Source organism: Netta rufina, assembly GCF_964035555.1.
Source record: "Netta rufina genome assembly, chromosome: 2".
NCBI classification, from domain to species: Eukaryota; Metazoa; Chordata; class Aves; order Anseriformes; family Anatidae; genus Netta; species Netta rufina.
The window spans coordinates 119,887,052-119,907,614 of NC_140124.1; the positions used below are offsets into that span (position 1 = coordinate 119,887,052).

The following is a 20,563-nucleotide window of genomic DNA, read 5'->3' on the forward strand; positions in this document are numbered from 1 at the left end:
ATTGCTGCTCAACCACAACACTGGGGTAACTGAGGACTTTTTAAGTTTTGATTTTTTAAGTCCACAATATTGGGGTAACTGAGATATTTAACTGATCTCCTTCTATGAAAAAGTGATGCGCTTGGTGGATGAGGGAAAAGCTGTGGATGTGGTCTACCTTGACTTCAGCAAGGCTTTTGACACTGTTTCCCACAGCATTCTCCTCAAGAAACTGGCTGCTTGTGGCTTGGACTGGCGTACGCTTCGTTGGGTTAAAAACTGGCTGGATAGCCAGGCCAAAAGAGTTGTGGTAAATGGAGTCAAATCCAGTTGGAGGCCGGTCACTAGTGGCATTCCCCAGGGCTCGGTGCTGGGGCCGGTCCTCTTTAATATCTTCATCGATGATCTGGACAAGGGCATTGAGTGCACCCTCAGTAAGTTCGCAGATGACAACAAGTTAGGTGCGTGTGTCGATCTGCTCGAGGGTAGGAAGGCTCTGCAGGAGGATCTGGATAGGCTGCACCTATGGGCTGAGGCCAACTGAATGAAGTTCAACAAGGCCAAGTGCCTGGTCCTGCACCTGGGGCACAACAACCCCAAGCAGAGCAACAGGTTGGGAGATGAGTGGTTGGAAAGCTGCCAGGCAGAGAAGGACCTGGGAGTATTGGTTGATAGTCAGCTGAATATGAGCCAGCAGTGTGCTCAGGTGGCCAAGAAGGCCAACAGCATCCTGGCTTGCATAAGAAGCAGTGTGGCCAGCAGGGCTAGGGAGGTGATCGTCCCCCTGTACTCGGCTCTGGTGAGGCCACACCTCGAGTACTGTGTTCAGTTTTGGGCCCCTCGCTACAAGAAGGACATCGAGGTGCTCGAGCGAGTCCAGAGAAGGGCGACAAAGCTGGTGAGGGGCCTGGAGAACAAGTCCTACGAGGAGCGCCTGAGGGAGCTGGGCTTGTTCAGCCTGGAGAAAAGGAGGCTCAGGGGCGACCTTATCGCTCTCTATAGGTACCTTAAAGGAGGCTGTGGTGAGGTGGGGGTTGGTCTATTCTACCATGTGCCTGGGGACAGGATGAGGGGGAATGGGCTAAAGTTGTGACAGGGGTGTTTTATTTTGGATGTTAGGAAGAACTTCTTTACTGAGAGGGTTGTGAGGCATTGGAATGGGCTGCCCAGGGAAGTGGTGGAGTCACCATCCCTGGAGGTCTTTAAAAGACGTTTACATGTTGAACTCAGTGATATGGTTTAGTAGAGGACTTGTTAGTGTTAGGTCAGAGGTTGGACTCGATGATATTGGAGGTCTCTTCCAACCCAGACAATTCTGTGACTCTGTGATTCTAGCCTGAGCTTCTGACACACAGCAGTGTGCGTAGCGAGGGGCTCACACCGCAGCGTCCAGACCCCCTTGCTCGACTGTCCCTCCTAGGGGCATGGCGGGCACTGGGCGTGGTAACTGGGCATGGAGCCGAAAACAGACAGACAGACAGACTGACTGACTGACAGACAGACTGACAGAGGCAGCCCCCCACATCCCCACGGTAACAGCCCGGCGGGCGGGGCGCCCGTCGCCATGGCAGCCGTCCCTCCCTCCCTTCCTCCCTCCGTCCCTCCACAAGATGGCGGACGGCGGGGCAGCGTCTGCCCGGCCCGATGGGGACGTGGCGGCGGCGGCGGCGACCCCCGGTGTCCGCAGGGACCGGCAGCCCCGCAGCGGCCGCCCGCCCAGCGCTCGGGACCTGCAGGTGAGGAGGGACGGCAGGGACGGGAGCCCCGGGAGCCCCGGTCCTTCCCCGGGGCGGAGCGCCCGGCCTCGCCCTGGCTGCCCGTGAGGGGAGCGGGCCGCTGCGAGGGGCCGGGACTCTGAGCGCGGGGAGGCTGTGCCCGGCTGTCGTCACTTTATTTACATTTTTATGGTTATTTCTGTTTGGGTCCGGCTGTGGGGTGAAGGAACGAGCTGCGGGTGGGCAGCTTGTGGTGGCGATCCCTGCAGGATGCTGGCAGCGCGCTGCAGGGGCTGCAGGGCTTCGCCTCAAGTTGTTTTGGCGCCCTGGTGTTTTATTATTATTTAGCAGGGCTGTCCCTTCCCGCACACACATGGCAGTCTTAAACATAGCTTAAGTTTAAGGGCGAGAGCTTTTCCTAGGTTTCCAAGACTTTTGAGAAAGCATGATCATAGATATAACTTAGTACTGGAGCTTAAATTCCTAACTGCAACTGCTTTTAGGAGTTTTTATTTATTTTACTTCCCAAGTAGCATCAAAACAATATGAAAGTTTGAAATCTTTTAGCAACAACTGTCTTAGAAAAGCAGGGAAACTTTTAGCAGTCAAAACTGCTCTTATTTAGTTACATGTAATTAACAAGGGATAATGCTTTCCTTTTTTTCCACAGTTACTATTTCAGATTTTTATATGTTTCTTCAGAGACTAAGTTTGCTACAATAGGTTACAATTATAATGTCCGAGTTGGTAGTTCATAGTTCCTAATATCGTCAGCTGACTGAGGCCAGCAGCATTTTGTGTAAATTCTTACTGATAACATCCTAAAAACCCAGCTGCCTTCCCAAATCCCAGCAGTGATCCACCGAGCTCAGTGCTTGGTTTGCCGTGGCACCGTAAGAGATGCAGTGTCAGGAAAGCACAGAAACCCAACCATCCCCTTCTGGGGCCCTCTCAGCATCCCCTGGTCCTTAGATTAGGAGTGATATGGGGTATATTTTTGCCTGTGTGTTCTTTTTAGTATCTGCTTACGGATTTGCTGTCTATGACTTCACTAATTTGCTTAATATACCTAGCAGATGCTTGCATCTTCAGATAGAGTAGAGGTCTTCAATGGTTTTCTTGTTCTTTCTTATCACCCAGTTTAATTTCCTTAGTGTGTCATTTCTTTTCCTCTGCTGAATATACATCACTGTAATGACTCACTGCAGATTTCCTGTGTTCATAGCAGTTTGTCCTGAAAGATGGACAGACGTTTTACTTTAATGTTTATTTTACATGAAGCAGTAGTGAAATTGTGGCCTACTACCTATTCTGGTATGTATGATAAAATGTTAACATCCTTTGTATAGCATGAAGAAAATGGTGTAGGGACAAAATTAAGGAAAATCTGAGAAACAAAGTGGAGTGTTATTCAGGACGAAAGTAAGCTTGCTAAAAATGGCACGTTAGATGTGCCTCCCACAACTTCCTAAAAAAGAACTCTCCAGTGATATGGCAGCATTTGGTGAGCTTTTGGGGAAAAGTGGTGTATTAAAAGTATTTACAATGATACCTTGAATTCAAGCCAGTCAGATCAGATTTGTATCTTAATCCTAATACAAGGCTATTCAATTTGCATTTTTTTTTAAATCTCTTTGTGAATTGTATTTATTTCCCAATTTTATCAAAGGGATACCTAAGAGCTTTAGTTCAGTTCGTTAGCATTAAAGAGATGATGCTTACTATATATGCATTCATATACACTTGCAAATCTCTTGCGATCCTGATACAGGCTGATTATACCTAATGAAGCAGTGTGGACCGAATGACACCAGAGTATAAATTTGTTATGCTGGCATAAGCATATTGAATATCATGCATTTTTTTCATGAAGCTGAATTTTAGAGAAGTAGTTGGGAGTTCTCATGTTGATGTTTCTAATTTTCTGGCATTGTGTGTATTTAGCATTTTGGTCTTACTTCTGTTGCATTTGTAGTTCTAGAGTTGTTGACTTCTAAAAAGTGTCCTGTTTCCTACAGCTGGCCTTGGCAGAGTTATATGAAGATGAAGCTAAAAGGCAGGCACTGTGTCCTGACAAACCAACAACTACAAAGATGAACAGCTCAAAAGTATCACAGGGGTAAGGCATACCTTGTTCAGGAATGTATGTGTCAAGTTGGTACTGTGTTAGCTAAGAAAATGTTGTCGTCATACTTGCTTGGTCTGTACCTTGTATAACAAGTGATCTATAGCAATTCATAATTATGAGTTGTGAATCCCTGTAATAATGCATAGTTGGTGTCTTCTCAGATGTTTTGTTTTTTTTTTTTTGTTTGCATCTGTCGTGGTTTAACCCAGCTGGCAGCTAAACACCACGCAGCCGTTCGCTCACCCTCCCCCCTCCCTCTCTGGGACAGGGGAGAGAAATGGAAAGTGAAGCCCGTGAGTTGAGATAGACAGTCTAATAAGACAGGAAAATAATAATAACAAAATAATAATAATAATAATAATAATGATACAATGGTGATAATAGGAAAGTAATAAAAATATGTACAAACAAGTGATGCACAATGCAATTGCTCACCACCCGCTGACCGATGCCCAGCCTAACCCCGAGCAGTCCGGCCCCCTCCCCCCGGCTAGCCACCCCTATATATTGTTTAGCATGACGTCAGATGGTATGGAATACCCCTTTGGCTAGTTTGGGTCACCTGTCCTGGGTCTGTCCCCTCCCAGCTCTTACTGCACCCCGAGCCTGCCTGTTGGCAGGACAGAGCAAAAGGCTGAGGTGTCCTTGGCTTGGTATAAGCACTGCTCTGCAACAATTAAAACATCGGGGTGTTATCAGCACTCTTCTCATCCTAAGCCAAAACACAGCATTCCACCAGCTACTAGGAAGAAAATTAATTCTAACTGAAACCAGGACTTTTTGGGAACCGTTGTGTTATATGTTGTTCCACAGCCCTTTAAACCCACTTCAGATAAGATAAGAGTAGATGCTGTAAATGAAATGCAGCGTTGCTTGCTTTTTCACACAGATAGAACTTGGATACTTGCAGTGTCAGGAAAATACTGCAGTTCTTCGCTTCTTCAGAATTCAGCAAATCAGTAGTTTTTGTGAAACTTGACATGTGAGCTGCTTTGAGTGTTGTACTAGGGTCAGTACTATTTAAGTAACTAACCCGGTAAGGCAAATATTAGTTTGAAAAATGAGTAGTAGGCTCATAGGAAATGAGAGAAATAAGCGTGGTTTCATAATAAACTTGTCAGTTGTCAGTGGATGGAAGGGAAGATGTTTCTGTGTATAAAGCCAAGTTTTGGTGGCCTGCAGCATTTGCAGTTCATGTGGCATTTGAAGATTCAATATAATTTTAAAAATTTATAAAGAAACCTTGCCAGTTCTTAATTAATTGTTATTTAAATTGCTTCTAAAGAAGAGAAGTCTTTAAGTCATTACTGTCAGCAAGACAATAACAAGTATTGTATTTGGCTTGTCTTTCATTCACTGCTGCCAATATGAATCTCTGTTTTAAAAGAGGTTAAATGGCAGACTTAGTCACCAGAGCCATGCCTCGAGTGTAGAAATGCAGATCTTTAAGAAGAGGGATTTTAGCATAGGATGTGACATTTGTAAAATAATAGTTTGTGTTTTTTTGGGTACAATCAGCTACACAGAACAGAGTTTATAAACAAATGAAACAAACAGCTCCGCTTACCAGTATGTGTCATGAAGTTACAGCTTCCTATTCCAGCTGAAGGAAAAGCTGCAATATGGTGTCTCAAATACTTGGTGTGATAGCTGTTGGCAAACACTTGCTCTTTGTTGGCAATCATGCTGGAAGCTGTCTGAGAAAGAAGAGATGGCTGCTCTTTGCATGGTATCCACAATGAGACTTTTATTTTATTTTAGTTGACTTTAGTTTGCTCTCAAATGAGCAACGTATTAATTGCAAGGAAACATAGTGCTGCTCTTGAAGTCACCAACTCATCTTCCACAACAGCAGGTATAGAGGATGGAGCAAATGCCATCATGTTATGTGAGCTCCAGCACCTTCACCAAGGCTAGGACACCTGGCACAAAAACACAAGCCCTGCAACGCATCAAAGGAAGAAGACTGAAATGGTTAAGAGTAGAAGAGTGATATAATAAGAGAGATTCTAGTTCCCATAGCCTAAGTTCATAATAATACATTTTTTTTTCTGAGAAAATAGACGAAGCATATCCTCCACTGAGCTAATCAGTTAATTAAACTCATTACATTGTTTTATCAGCACCAATACTATAAAAAGAGATGGTGTGCTCCACTATGCTTTGATTTGAAAGGTATAGTAGTCAAACAGATGGCGGTTTGCTAGCTTAAACTTATGCAGTTACTCATGTAGCAGACTACGTATGTTTTATTATACCTGTGAGTTTGGCTGCCTCACATAGATCTTGCGTGGATGAGTTTTATCATAAAACACTACAGGGTAAGGGCATAGAGCTTTACAGCCGTTCCTGGCGTGTTGCAGGTGTAACCTAGTTTGTCCAGCAGTAGCTTATCAATTGGTCCCTCTCATAAGACAGAATTTGATTTGTGTTTGATCATCTTCTGAAAGTCTTTGCAATGTTGCCAGCTCTTAATTAATTCAATGTGTTTTTTAAATCATGTAAAATAGAAATGAGGGCTACTGTGTTTTAGCTTCCAGGATACTTGTGGATAGGGACTCCAGGACATCAAAGAATAGCACAGATGACTTCACTCAGCAACTTACATCTTGACAAAGTCAGCTAAAATGTTGTGGAAAGAATTTGAAGTGTAATTAATAGTGGTAGGCAGGATTCTCCAGTAGCTGTTCAGCTTGCATATTACTTTTGTTTTTCTGCTGGACCATCAGAGACAGAAGCGCAATTCCACTTCTGGCTTATTCAGTGTTAAGCGTCTGTGGCTGTGTACTTCAGACAGAAAAGTATAGTGAGAAGAAGAAAAACCATTGTCAGGGTGGATCTTCTGGGGGATTTTGTCTAGTTTAAAAACTAAATCTTTTGAAAAAAAAAAAAAAAAAGAAAAAAAAGAATTGATGTTTTTAGTTTTTGAAAAAATAACTGGTTTCTGAAGTTAGATGTGAAGTACTTCCTACTTCTGATAATCTGTAAAGTGTGTGTACCAGTCACCCTCAAACGTTTCCTTTCATTTTCTTGGCAGTCTTAAAATTGATTCTTTCAGAAGTTTGAGAAAACCCGAGAGAAGCATGAGCGATGACAAAGAAAACCAAAGGTATTTGAAAAACAAAACATTCATTTAACAGTTGTGAAAGTAAACATTTTATCTGACATTTATACATTGTTCCATCTTGTTTTTCAAAATGCACATAAGCTAAGTTACTAGCAAAGAGCTAGTAACTACAGAGATGATGACATACTAGAGTGTTAGCTGTATACTGCTGTAGTAAAATTACATTTAGCAGATTCTGGGTGTTGTCATCTAGGACCAATTTGTACCTGTACATGCCTTGGATGATACATGGCTGTATGAATGTTAAGGTTGTAACTTATGCTTGGACTCAAAAAATTTTTTGCCTTTTTTTTAAACATCCTGAATTGTTCTGTGTACCCATTACGCAAATATTTGAGTACTTTTCTTTCCTGAATACAAACTTGGATGAGAATTGTCATTTTATCTACTTTCCAATAAAAAAAATCTTTAAAATCTAATAAAGATTTCTGAATATAAATGGCAATTGGAATAAAAATACCAAGGAGAGATGACACCAAGAGACTGCCAGTTATGTGACACTGTAAAAATAGTATGATTGTACATCGCCTGCTGTTATTGGGTAACTATGAAAAATGATTGAATCAACTGTATTTTGAAGTCATTGGCTTGAGAGACAATTTCACATGGATTAATTGATTTACCTTGCCCAAAGTGGTTACATGAAAAAGTTAAGAAAAACATAAAGCACTCATTTTAGTAGCTTTTAAAGCTCTTTGTGATCAAGGATGAAAGAGACTCACAGGTTTGCCAGGTTTTGTACTTACGTACAGATTTTTTTTTTTTATCTATAGTAGCTATTTCATTGTTATTTTGGGATTTATAGCACCTTCCTCATTGATTCTTGATAACTCACAATTCGTGATCTTCATAATCAAGAGCTGGAACGATTTATCTTCAAGAGCTGGAAAAGGTGCTATGTCGAAGAAAAAAATCACAGTTTAGCTTTCACAGTGGTGTCTGCAGACATAAAAATGCATTGGAAATTTAGTCAAAGTTATTAAAAACTTTACGTTTTTGATATCAGTAGGAATGGAAGCATGCTGGATCTTTACATTAAAAGGTGAATTTTTTGGTACTGCTCAGGCTTTGTAACAATAATTTTACACTCATTCTGCCAAAGCAGTGTTAATTGTGAATCAGAGTTCTAACCAGCTAAGGGACAGACCCATGCACATGACACCCCTGAGGAAATCAGTTTTTACAGGAGCAGTCAGCATCCACATAAAATCGTGTTTAAAGTCAAGTCTGCATCAGGGTTATGTTCACTTAAGCATATGATTTTTGGTCCAAATCTCTGGGGTCAGTTCTGGAAGGCATCTCATTAGTTTTGCTAGCTTAATGTCTGTAGAGCAGTGCTTCTTTGATTGCTCTAAAACTCAGAACCAAGTGGAATGCTTCTGTGATCAGAATGGCAAGGTTTTGTGCCAAATTTGGCTCTTTGTCCATTAATTTATTTTATTTTAATTGGAAGGAGGAAGTGACACTTGTCATTTTAAAGCTTTGTTGCTTATGAACATTACTATTCTAAAGATTTTATTCAGGTGACTCCGAATACAGAGGATTACAGATTTCTGGGGCTTCTAATAACCCGAGTAAAATTGTTGCTGAACTCTTCAAAGAAGCAAAAGAACATGGGGCTGTTCCATTAGATGAAGCCTCAAGATCGTCTGGTGACTTCAATAAAGCTAAGGTAAAAGTCAAAAGGTATTTTAGTCTCTGTTTATATCAGGCTCTTTGAAACTCATCTAAATCACTTGAGAGCAAATAAGCCTTTGTGTGGTTTGCATGTAGCAGAGGATTTGATACAGGTGTGTATTATCTGTGCTCAGTAGCTTCCTCTAGAAAATCAAGTGCTGGGGAACCACAATTTCAGGAGGAATTATTAGAAATCAACCTAAACTGGGATTACCTGCTTTATTTCTAAATAAAAAAAAAAAAAATCACCTGCAATTGCATCCCAATCAAAATCTTTTATCTGTTGAATTGCTAATATTTGAAAAAGTATACAGACTAGAATCTCAAATAATTGTATAAAAACTGCTTAAACTTTTTACAATTACTATTTAAAATTTTTCACTTTGAAAGTATGCAAGTTAGAACAGTGTGTTTGCCTTTAACCATGGAAGCATGATGTCTTTATTTGCACCTTTGTAAGTATCTTAATAAACTGTTTCAGATATTTATTGCAATAAGCTTTTCTTTGTATTTTTTTCAGTCATTTTCTGGTGGTGGTTATAGATTGGGTGACTCATCACAAAAGCACTCTGAATACATATATGGAGAAAATCAAGATGTAAGTACAATTCTGAATAGCTGGTAACAGTGTCTCCAACAGATGTCATCTTTACGATGTTTACAGCTTGAAATGCTAGTGTTACTGTAATTGTCTGTAAGGAAAGACAAATACCTAAATATTAGAAATATGTTCACTAGAAATTAAGCAAAAGCATCCACATTGGAAAAATATTCAGGGGATACCGTTAGGGCCTGCATTATGGTTTTGCTGGGCAAGAGGGTTGGATGATCAGATCCAGAGTTGTTGAATACTTTAGCCTTCTCCATGTCTGTTGTTAACAGTTCTTCCTTCTCATTTATCAGAGGAGGACAAACACTTTGCTTGGCTTTTTCTGGCCTTTGTACCTACAGAATCCCTTCTTGTTACTCTTTGCATCCCTTACCAAGCTCACTTTCATCTGTGCCTTGGCTTTCCTGATCCCCTCTCTGTACTCTTCTGAGGCCACGCAGCCCTGCTTCCACTGCAAAACTAAACTGTGAACTTGGGCTGCTGGGGGAATTCTGATCTCCTGATCTGAGTTGCGAAGCAGAGGTTAGAATGAAAAACTTCATTTGATGTAGAGAAGAGATGTGACAGCTATTAAGGCCTGTAGGCGTTCACAGAATTGATTTGGATTAATTAAAATCCCTCAGCAATTAGTGGCTTCTCTTTAATTATTTCTTGCCATATACCAGTAACTGTCACGTGTAATACATGTAAATATCTGACACCTGAATATCTTTACCGTGTTTGGTATAGAAAGAAAATAAGAAAAAGAAATCAAAAAAGTCCCTTCCTGTAGTTCAGAATTCAGAAAAGAATTTCAGAATTTAGAAAATTTCAGGATTTAGAAAATCACCTGGGTGTTAAACGATGCCCTAGCTTTGTTTAGCAGCAGCTACCTTTTTGTTAACATTAGGGCTATACAGATCATTGCACTGGGGTTGCTTGTGGCAAAGCCAGGCGAATGAAGGGAATCAGTGAAGGACAATGTCCACTGCCATTGCCTCATCTACCAGGCCAGTCATCTCATTATGGAAGGTTATCACTTGGTCAAACATGCCTTCCCCTTGGTGAATGTATGACAACTACTCGTGGCTTTCATGTGCCTGGGGAATGGTTTCCAAGATTAGCTGCTCTGTTCCCTTCCCAGGGACTGAAGGATGAGGCTGACTGGCTATTCATCCAGTTTGGCTGGCAAACTTGTTTTGTATATTAAATAGGCTTTTACCAAAGACTTCCCCCTCCCCCCCAAGTGTATCCTAACTATTACAGACACGCTTGAACTCTATTCAAATGTTCCATGTTGTGTCTACTGAGCAGCTGAAAGTGGGTTTAAGCACAGTGGCAATTCTGTGAATGTCACCCTTTGCTTTCTTATGATAAATGCACAGAAACAAAATTAATCAGAAATATCAAAAACAGCTGTTTTAGCACCTCTGAAGCATTTTCTTTTTGTTAATGGAAATTAATTTTCTCTTGTCATGATCCAGCTTCAAAACAGTCTTTAGTTTTGAAGCTAACCTGAAGCATAATTATTTCAGAGAACAGATCATAATCTGAAATAATCCTGTTCTTCCTTAACAGTAACACTCTGTTCATTGTGTCTTTTTATAAGGTCTTCTCTTTGCAAATTATTTTCAGTGTGGTGGGGAATGCGGGGTTCTCCTTTTGTTGTGGACTGTAATTAGAGGAAAAGTCTCTAGTCGGAGACAGTCCCCACCCACACTGTGAAAGTGCTGGTTTCACTACCTGGGAAAGAGAGTGGGGGGGAAAAGGAAAAGTTGTTCACCATCTTTGCAGTCACCTTTTGCACGCTTCCATGTGGGTGGCTGAGATTCACTAAAACATTCTGTTGTACAAATGATAAATCGCTGGTTTTGTAAATCCTCTCTCTGCAGGTAACTCAGATCTTCTCATCTTTCTGCTTCTTGCTTCTTCACCCTACTTGACACAATTTCTGAGTCTGCTCTGACTCAGGATTGAATGTGGGAAAAATTGGATCATCTTTTCTTTCAAATTCCTCCTTAGTTTCTTCCTTACACAATTTAAACACATCCTAGCTGGTAATATGAGGGTTTTGGAGGCATCAAAAGCTTTTATTAGCCAGCTTTTCAGTCTGAGCATGATTTTTGGTTTTCTTGTCTCTGTCTTAGATGTGTTTTAAATTCTTTCACTTAGCCATAAAAAAATGAAGTTTGTATTTACTGTTACTCCTGTAACAAAACAAAAATTAAGAGGTCAAACTGAAAGACAGTGTAGTCCAGCTTTTTGTGCTTGCAAGCCAGCAGAAGTGGTATGTTGGGTCAGGGAAACGATCCATGTTAAAAAGTAATCTTTTCTTCTTTTTCTCCTTTTCCTGCCACCAGATTTATTTTATTTGGGATCAAATCAGTGTGTGTTTTTGAGAACTTGCCTTCCTATGAGGGAAAGGTAGATGAGAGCATTTTTTCTTTCCTCTCACTTAAAAGGCTAGAAGTGAGGGAGAGGTTAAATTATGAAGTCCTCTACACTTCGCCATTCATATGAACAGCTAGAGTGAGTATTAAGTTCATCAAGTAACAGAAACAAGAGAGAGTAAAGGATGTGGTTTAGGCTGTGGGCTTCTCTCATGGCACACCAGGAGCTGATGTCTTTTACCCTCTTAAGTAATCCTCTACTTGTTGAGTAATGGCCAGCTGTGTGGAGCCAGAAGCGTGTTGCAGTGAGGTTACCATAACTGTGGGCAGGGCTCATTTTTCTAAGGGAAGGTCAGTTTTAGTGGCTGGGGAAGTGTAGGCATGCTGGACTGGAAGGCATTAGTTGCAGGGAAGAGAGGTGCAGACTCTGAAGGTTGCAGTGCCTCCAGGGGAAGGGTTTGGCTGGAAGTACATCACAGGATGCTCAGGATTTGGACAGACTGGAGCTAGTATCAACTTCATTGCAGCTCAGCGTGCAGCAGTTTGAGGAAGTAATAGTTTTAGCTCTAACTGGTATATCAGCAATATTTTGGAAATGAATGCATTTATTTCTTATCAGCAAGGAGTGTTTACTGCTTTTAAAAGTAGTTGAAACACTGAAATTCACAATAAAGTTACTGTTTGTTGTCTGTATGTCATGGGTGACAGATTAAGAGATGCTTTTTCTTCAAGTATAAAAGGGATCTTGGAGTAAATAATAGTCTGTAAATACTGTTTGCTTTTTAAAGTATGTAATGGTTACAGTGCATTCAAATTAGTTACAATGCAGTGCTCTGTTCCTCTTGTCATTTGCATTTTTTTTTGTGTTCTGCCACAAAATCTGTTAAATATAGATCAAAAATTCTACAGCAGTAATCTGTATGAAACTAAAATACCTTATTTGTGTATCTTCCCTTCTATTTTCACCATTTTCTTCTCAGGTTCAAGTTTTGCTGAAACTATGGAGGAATGGCTTCAGTTTAGATGATGGAGAGTTGAGGTCATACTCAGACCCAACAAATGCTCAGTTTCTTGAGTCTGTTAAAAGAGGGTAAGTTAAAATAACAATTCTGTTGAGGCGTGTCCTTCAAGTGAAGAAAAATGCTTTCTCCAAATAGTTGTAATCATCAGAAGGTCAAGGCTTCTTCTCAGCTTGCACCCATAAAATATGTTCTGTATTTGTCATCAGATGCATGGGACGCTTAAAAATGGGAATATTTTGTTTTCTTGTGTTTTAACTCTGAATGTTATTATAGATGGCTATTAGTTTCTTGTGTTTTGTTAGCATATTCTAGGTTTTGACTGTCAATTGACTGCTTTTTTCTTCATTTTAGTCTTTAATTTTATCTGTTACTTTGGGATGAAATCAATTCATGAAATAATTGAACATCTGTAACTTTTAAAATGAGCATGTTAATAGTGTCAACTCATACTGTGTAAGATTCCTGTGTAATTTTGCCCTACGGTACAGAGCATAATTGGGAAACTTATTTTTGTATTAAGGGAAATTCCTGTGGAATTGCAACGACTTGTTCATGGTGGCCAGGTTAATTTGGATATGGAAGACCACCAAGAACAGGAATATGTGAAGCCGAGACTGCGATTCAAAGCTTTCAGTGGAGAAGGACAAAAACTTGGAAGGTAAAAATCACTGAATTTTCTGTTCTGTATCGATATGTCATTCTAAGAGCTGGATTTAATCAATTTGGAGTCTTTTGAAGAACTAATCAGATGACAAAAGCAATATACAATTTTGTGCCACCTTGATTTCAAGATCCCAGGCCTGATTTTATAGAGTCACCAGTAATCATGGAAGTTTATATATAATAAAAGGTAAGCCTTAGTTCTGTGTTCTGAACCTTCTCATAGATCTGCTAGATGCTTCGTGCTTTATTGTGAATGAGATTCCTCTGCCTCTTCTTGCATATAATTTTGCTTATTTATTAACTTCAACCATGTTTAAAACTGGAGCGAGGGAAGTTGGAAGGTGATAAGTACCATACAAATTTCATGAGAAAATCTCCTTACAAGGTATAGAAAACGAGTCTGTTAGCTTAAGGAAAAGAATTAATTCCATAGAATAATTTTAGTCTTTTAATTTGACCCAAAATAAATAAGCAGTAAATTATATCAAAATCTCTCAACTCTTACCACTGGGATTTGTGTAAAACTTCAAACGATACTGCAAAAGTCTACAGTAGGAATTCTTTTTTAAAAGAAAGCATCTAGAGAAATTTTACGTGCTCCCCTAGATTAAATATTACTGCGAGTCTGCACTGTGGGAGGGGAAGGACTCATCCTCTAACACGTAACTGGAGCCCTGACTTCCCCCAGTTCTAGTGTAATGTCCAACTATAAGATAAAAATTCATACATGTAGTAGAAAACCTGAAATGTAACGACTTAAAGATGTTATATCTGGTTCTGTTTCATTTCCTGTTGTGCTGATGAATTCTGTTATTGAATGGCTCAGTCTGCTTTGTCCCAATGTGCATAATCTACTATTACAGCAATTTAAGCTGAATAGAAACAGTAATGTGACCTCAACTCTGCCAATCATCAACTTTTTTACATAGCAATTACAGGTTTTATAGTATCTTTTCTTATTGACTGGATATGAGCTGGTGAATTGTGCATACTGCTAGGTTTCTATTCACAACTGTATCTATTTGTGTAATATGTTTGTTTGCTGAAAAAGGTACTAATGGTATGCTATTGCAAGTAATTTAATGCAATAAATGCTGCTTAGCAGTTTCCAACCTGAATTTTTTAAAGATCAGGACACATGCTGTTATATTAATACGTAATGCAATATAATGGTATGTGATTATTTTTTTAATTTATTCCATGAAGTATGAGAGGTAAATCTTATTATCAAATTGATTTCATGCCCTGTGTGCATAAACGAAGGTGTTTCAGTTTGTACCTGATCACTTATTTTATATCTTGCAAACGTAAGGATCTGCACAGTTACAAGAAAATATATGTAAAATTTGTCAATCATTGAAAAGAAACTGCAAAAGCATTATTTGTCCTTTTTTTTTTTTTTTTTTTTTTTGAATTAAAAAAAAACAGATCTCTACTTGGATCAGATTCAGTTCTGGTTTGCCTCCATTACTAACATCTGTTTATCTGTTTTTTCTCCCCTAGCCTTACACCTGAAATAGTCAGCACACCTTCTTCCCCAGAGGAGGAGGAGAAATCTATTCTTAATGCACCAGTTCTGATTGATGATTCCATGCCAGCAACTAAAATTCAAATTAGATTAGCAGATGGTAGCCGATTAATACAAAGATTTAATCAAACGCACAGGTAAATTGATTTTGCATCGATGCAGGTAACCATAACTATTTTGATAAGTTTGTCATTAAATTAATGCCAACAAGGTATCAAACAGGGAAAATACAGTTCCACTGAAATGTCACAGCTGTGTTATTTTCGTAGACAGAGATGCACTGATAAATTGACTATCAGAGCAAAGCGGTAATTGAAAACACAAGATATTCAGTAAGTGCAAAGCCACAAACTTTCCTGACTAGTGACAGGGAAGAGACAGTGCCAATCATAATTGCTGTCTGTTTAGGTATGAGATTCCTGTACTGTTCCCAGGGCAACCCCAAAGTGAGGATATTACTCAAACATCTCGTGAGTACAGACAGGCACGGAGCATTACCCACCTTCTAGGAAGCCTGTTCCAGTGTTTGACCACCCTCATGGTAAAGAACTTTTTCTTAATATCCCATCTGAATCTCCCCTGGCACAGCTGTTGTGCCGTTCCTGTGCATCCTGTCATTGGTTACCAAGGAGAAGAGACAAACACCTCCCTCTCCACTCTCCTCAGGAAGGTTTAGAAAGCAATGAGATCGTTCTTGGCCTCCTTTTCTCCAGAATAGACAAACCAAGTGTCCTCATCCTCTCCTCATAGGACATGCCTTCCAACTCTCTTACCAGCTTTGTTGCCCTCCTCTAGATGCTTTTAAGAACCTTAACATCCTTTTTTTATTATGGAGACCGGATCTGCACACAATATTCAAGGTGAGGTTGCAGTAACACTAAATGTAGTGCAAGAATCACCTCTTTTGACTGACTGGTTGTGCTGTGTTTAATGCACCCCAAAATTCAGTTTGCCCTCTTGGCTGCCAGGGCACACTGCTGGCTTGTGTTGAGCCTGCTGTTGACCAGCACCCCCAGGTCCCTTTGTGCTGAGCTGCTCTCCAGCCTCTTGTCTCCATGCCTGTAGCTGTGTCTGGCATTGCTCCATCCCAGGTGCAGAACCTGGCATTTCCCTTTGTTGAGCTTCAGGCTGTTGTTGATCACCCACTGCTCTAATCTACCTAGATCCTTCTGCAAGGCCTATCCTCTCTCCAGGGAGTCAGCAGCACTTCACGGTTTAGTCTCATTGGCAAACTTGCTGAGGATACACTTCTCTCCTACGTCCAGATCATTGATAAAAGTGAACAGAACTGGCCCTAGTGTTGAGACCTGGGGAACCACCGGTGATCTTCCGCCAGCCAGATGGAGCCCCACTTGCTTACAACCCTTTGAGCTCTGCTGTCAAGCCAGTACATCATCCAGCATAGTGTGAATGTTTATCTCACAGCTGGACAGTATGTCTGGAAGCATTCTGTGAGGGAAAAAAAGCCTTAGTGAAATACAAAATACATCCGCTGACTTCTCTTCATCCACCAAGTGGGTGAACTTATCGTAGAAGGAGATCAAATTATGAAGGCAGAACTTTCCCTTGATTGTGGAATCATAGAACTGTTGAGGTTGGAAAAGACCTCCAAGGACATCAGGCCCAACCATTAACCTAGCACTGCCGAGTCTACCACTTAACCATGTCCCTGAGCACCACATCAACCTTTTAAATACCTCCAGGGATGATGACTGAAGTACTTCCCTGGGAAGACAGTTCCAATGCCTCACAACCCTCTCAGCAAATAAATTTCTCCTAATATTCAACCTAAAGCTCCCTTAGCACAACTTGAGGCCATTTCTTCTTTTCCTATCACTTCTTGCTTGAGAGGAGAGACTGAACCCCACTCTGCTGAAACCTCCTTTGAGGTAGATGTAGAGAGGAACCCCTGTTCCTATGCCTGATATTTGCTTCATTCTTCAAGTGCTTTTCAGTATCCCCCAGGACAATCTCCATAACTTTTCCAGGACTGTGGTTAGACTAACAGGTCTGTAGTTTCCTTTGTCTTCTCTCATTTTCTTGTTTTTAGTAGTTGTGCATAACATTGGTTAGTTTCCAGTCAGCAGGAACTTCCCCTGACTCCCACGACCTTTGGTAAATTGTTGGGAGGAGACCAGCCATAACATTCGTTAATTCCTTCAGCACTGTGGGGGTGAATCCCATATGGCCCCATGAACTTAGAAACATTGATCTGATTCAGCTATTTCCTTGCAATTCTGGTGACCACAGATGGAAAGCCATGGTCCTTCAACTCAAGTCCATACAGCTCAAAAGCTGTTGTTACTATTAAATACTGAGGCAAAAAAGGCATTAAATGCCTCTGCCTTTTTCTCCTCCTTACTTGTTAGGTGACCACCTGCTGCAATCAACTTAGTAGTCTGTTAATTATAGCTTGCCATCAGTTTTGTTGACATTGTTGGGGCATTGCAAATGGTGTTGGCCAACCCCAGTTATTTACCCAAGAGGTTGTGTTAGTGCAAGGTTCTGCAAAGCGCTGTTTTGCACTTGCTGTTCTGCATGGCTGAGAGAACTTTGGGCAGAGGGCAGAGATTTGGGCAGTCATTCCACTCGCACTTCACAGCAAGCAAGGTTCAAGTCAGCCCCACTCCAAAGTCTGCACCATCATGTTAGGACACAGCTGAAACTGAGCTCGAGTCCCTGCCTTGAGGGTGCTCTTAGTGTGGACCCAGTTCCATGCTAACACTGTTGATGGCTTTGAAAGTTGCCCTGCTTTCGTTTTCCACTTCTGGCTCAGGATAAGGGCAGAAGTAATGTGCAAACTTCTTCACCTGACAAAATACACAGACCACAGTAAGACAATTTTAGCTGAGATGCCAATAAGGAAGATGATGCAGCAATAATCTTTCAGCAGTAGTAGACCTGATAGTACAGGCCCAGACCCTTCCTTCCCAGCAAGAAATTACTTGGATAGACAGTGTGGCTCCTAGGAGCCCTCTAGCCATGATGTTTTCTTTTGTGTACATGAAAGAGTAGAGGTGGTAGATTCCCAGTGAGGTCTGTAATCATGGGTGGGTTGACAGAATTTATTTTTATTTAAATTTTTATTTAATCATTGCTGTCTTTCTCATGGGTGTAGATCTTCGTAGTTATCCTTGCAGATGCATGATCAAAATCAGGTACTAAAGAGCACTGCTTGGATCATAAACCTTAAAGACAGAAAACTGAAGTCCCTGTTTATTTGGTTGCAGTAAATCTATCTGCATATTAGTTCAATAGATCTTCAAAGATTTGACTCAGTTTACTGTGTTGAGAGAAACCTCTCAAGTTTTTTTATCTCTAAAATCCTACTTTTCATCTATGTCTTATAAAGCTGTTATTTTTGTTATACTGTGACTGGTGGTTTTATGAACTACTGTTCACTACTTGAATGCTAAGTGAAAGCAGGGGAAACCTATTTACAATCTAAGCACATTAATAATTCCCCTCTGCTTTCTTATCACTTTATATTGTAAGATTTCCCTTTCCAATCCTACTTTAGCACTTTTGGTATATGCTAAGGATTTTGGTATATGTATAAGGATTTTTTGACAGCTGGTATTGACGTTGCTTGATGTTCTATATTAAATATCAGTTTATAATACAAGTATCAGTTTATAATATGTTCGTATGTTAAAACTTTTTTTTTTATTTCTGTTATTTGGGAAGAAAACAAGCAACGTTGATTTTAATACTTCACATTTTGTATGCAAGAAACAAAAAAACATATAGGCTACAATTATTGGCCATCTGGATCAAATGGAAATGTAAAATCAATAGGATATATTGGGTGGTTTATGTTGAAATAGAACCATACACAGTTTTCATGTCCATATCATTTCTACAGGATTAAGGATATTCGAGATTTCATTATCCAGTCCCGTCCAGCATTTGCAACAACTGATTTTGTTCTCGTGACTACCTTTCCAAATAAAGAGCTAACAGATGAAAGCCTGACACTACAAGAAGCAGATATACTCAACACTGTGATTCTTCAGCAATTAAAGTAATCTTACAGCTGTTGGTAAAATACAGGGCATGTGCTGTATTGTCATACAATGTTTCCAACATATGGAAAAAAAAAAATAAAATGAAGTGTCTTTATTCCCCCACTTCCACAGTTCAGATTTTTGGGTTTCATGTCTTCCAGCTGTAGCATATATTAACTTTTTTATTTTACTTTCTCAACATTGTTCAACCCTTTTTCATTGTTAAAATTAAGCTTCCCTGTGTTTGTGTGTTTGAAACGATGTCATGCACTAAATGTGAGCTATCACTTTCACTATTCAGTGTTGTTTTTTTTTTTTGTCGGGGGAGAGAAGCATTTTTCTCAAGGGGGCTGTGACTTTCATACAGTTGGTAAGATTTGCACTATGGAAATGTTTTATGCTGCATTGACAAACAGCCATTTGAAAACCTAGCCTGCAGGTTATGTTTACCTTCCAAACTGTATTAATATTAAAGTGTTCTGTTTAATAGTTTGACAGATAATTAATGATCTATTATAATTTTTGTATATTCTGTTTGTAGTGTTTCATGGTGTAGTATAATTATTTATATTCGTGTTTCTATGTAAATATCCCTATATAATTGCTGATGTGAATCAGTATCAGGAGATGCAAAGCTCAGCTTTTGCAGACTGTATAATAGACTGTTCTTATTTGTATTATAGTTCCACTTGTGGTGAAAATGATTATGCATTTCTTTCTTCTTGAAGTTAGAGAAACGGGAGAGACCACTGTCATCTGAAGAAAGGCTGTGATTTAGAGTTCATGGGAGTAGGTAGACCTGTGGTCACCTTGAGCTTGAATATGCAGTTGAACCCTGTGCAATTAACATGATTCTTCACATGAACCATTGCTTAAAAAAAGCCAAACAAAAACACCAAGGTGCACAGACACAGAACTTGTTTATGCAGTCACGTGCGTGCACAGAAGTAGGCATATTAACTAGTTATGTATTTTTGACCTGAATGTCAGGTCTTTATTTGGAGTTTTGGCCAAAGGCTTTTTGTAATACTCAGTGGGGATTTGCTCTTGCAATTTCCATTATACTGATTTGGAGGCTGTATAATTAAACCCCTTAATCTTGGAAATCATATATTTTTTCAATTAACTTGGCCCTACACAGCAGTATGCAAGTAGAAATCTTACTTTGTGAGCAGACTGGCTGATGTGCTTTAATATTTTGTGGATTTATAATATGGATTTATAATATTTGTGGCTTTATATCAGATGAGTGGATCGCACTCTGAAGGAGGGTAAATGGGCTGTATACTTTGTGCCAATATCTGTAATAAAAATACTGTTTTCACTGATTATTTTATCTTGAAAACGTCAACGCTTATTTATGCTTAGCTTATCATTGGTCAGTATATTTGATTAATCTTTTTTTTTTTTTACCTCAAAATCGATGTTTGAGTAAATTTTAAATGTGCTATTGTATTTGAAGTCATTTGTTTTGTAATCTGAATATCTGCATGATTTAATCATAAATCATTTAATGTGCAAGTAATTAAAGTTTTAAGCTAAAAAGACCATAGACGATTTTTTTCTTCCTAATTTATGTTGTGATGAAGTGATTTTGTTGTGTGCCAGAATAAAAATATTTAGAACTAAGCAGAAAGGAATGGACACATCCTATACATATATTTTATATACTCATATTCTCTATATAAGTGTGAGGTCAAAGTCAATGTTGTGAAATCAATCTTGGGCAATGTGTGAT

At 39.7% G+C, this 20,563-nt stretch overlaps 1 protein-coding gene across 1 annotated transcript; it reads left to right on the plus strand.

Annotated features, from left to right (window-relative positions):
- Nucleotides 1-1,589: 1,589 nt before the first annotated feature.
- UBXN2B (UBX domain protein 2B) lies at nt 1,590-20,268 on the plus strand (the record flags this gene model as incomplete). Its single annotated transcript, XM_084281895.1, has 9 exons — nt 1,590-1,715; nt 3,713-3,813; nt 6,860-6,931; nt 8,462-8,621; nt 9,147-9,224; nt 12,586-12,695; nt 13,148-13,285; nt 14,794-14,955; nt 18,684-20,268. 9 exons carry the CDS (start codon nt 1,590-1,592, stop codon nt 18,844-18,846), a joined length of 1,110 nt encoding a protein of 369 aa, XP_084138021.1. The 3' UTR covers nt 18,847-20,268.
- Between the last annotated feature and the right edge of the window lie 295 nt (nt 20,269-20,563).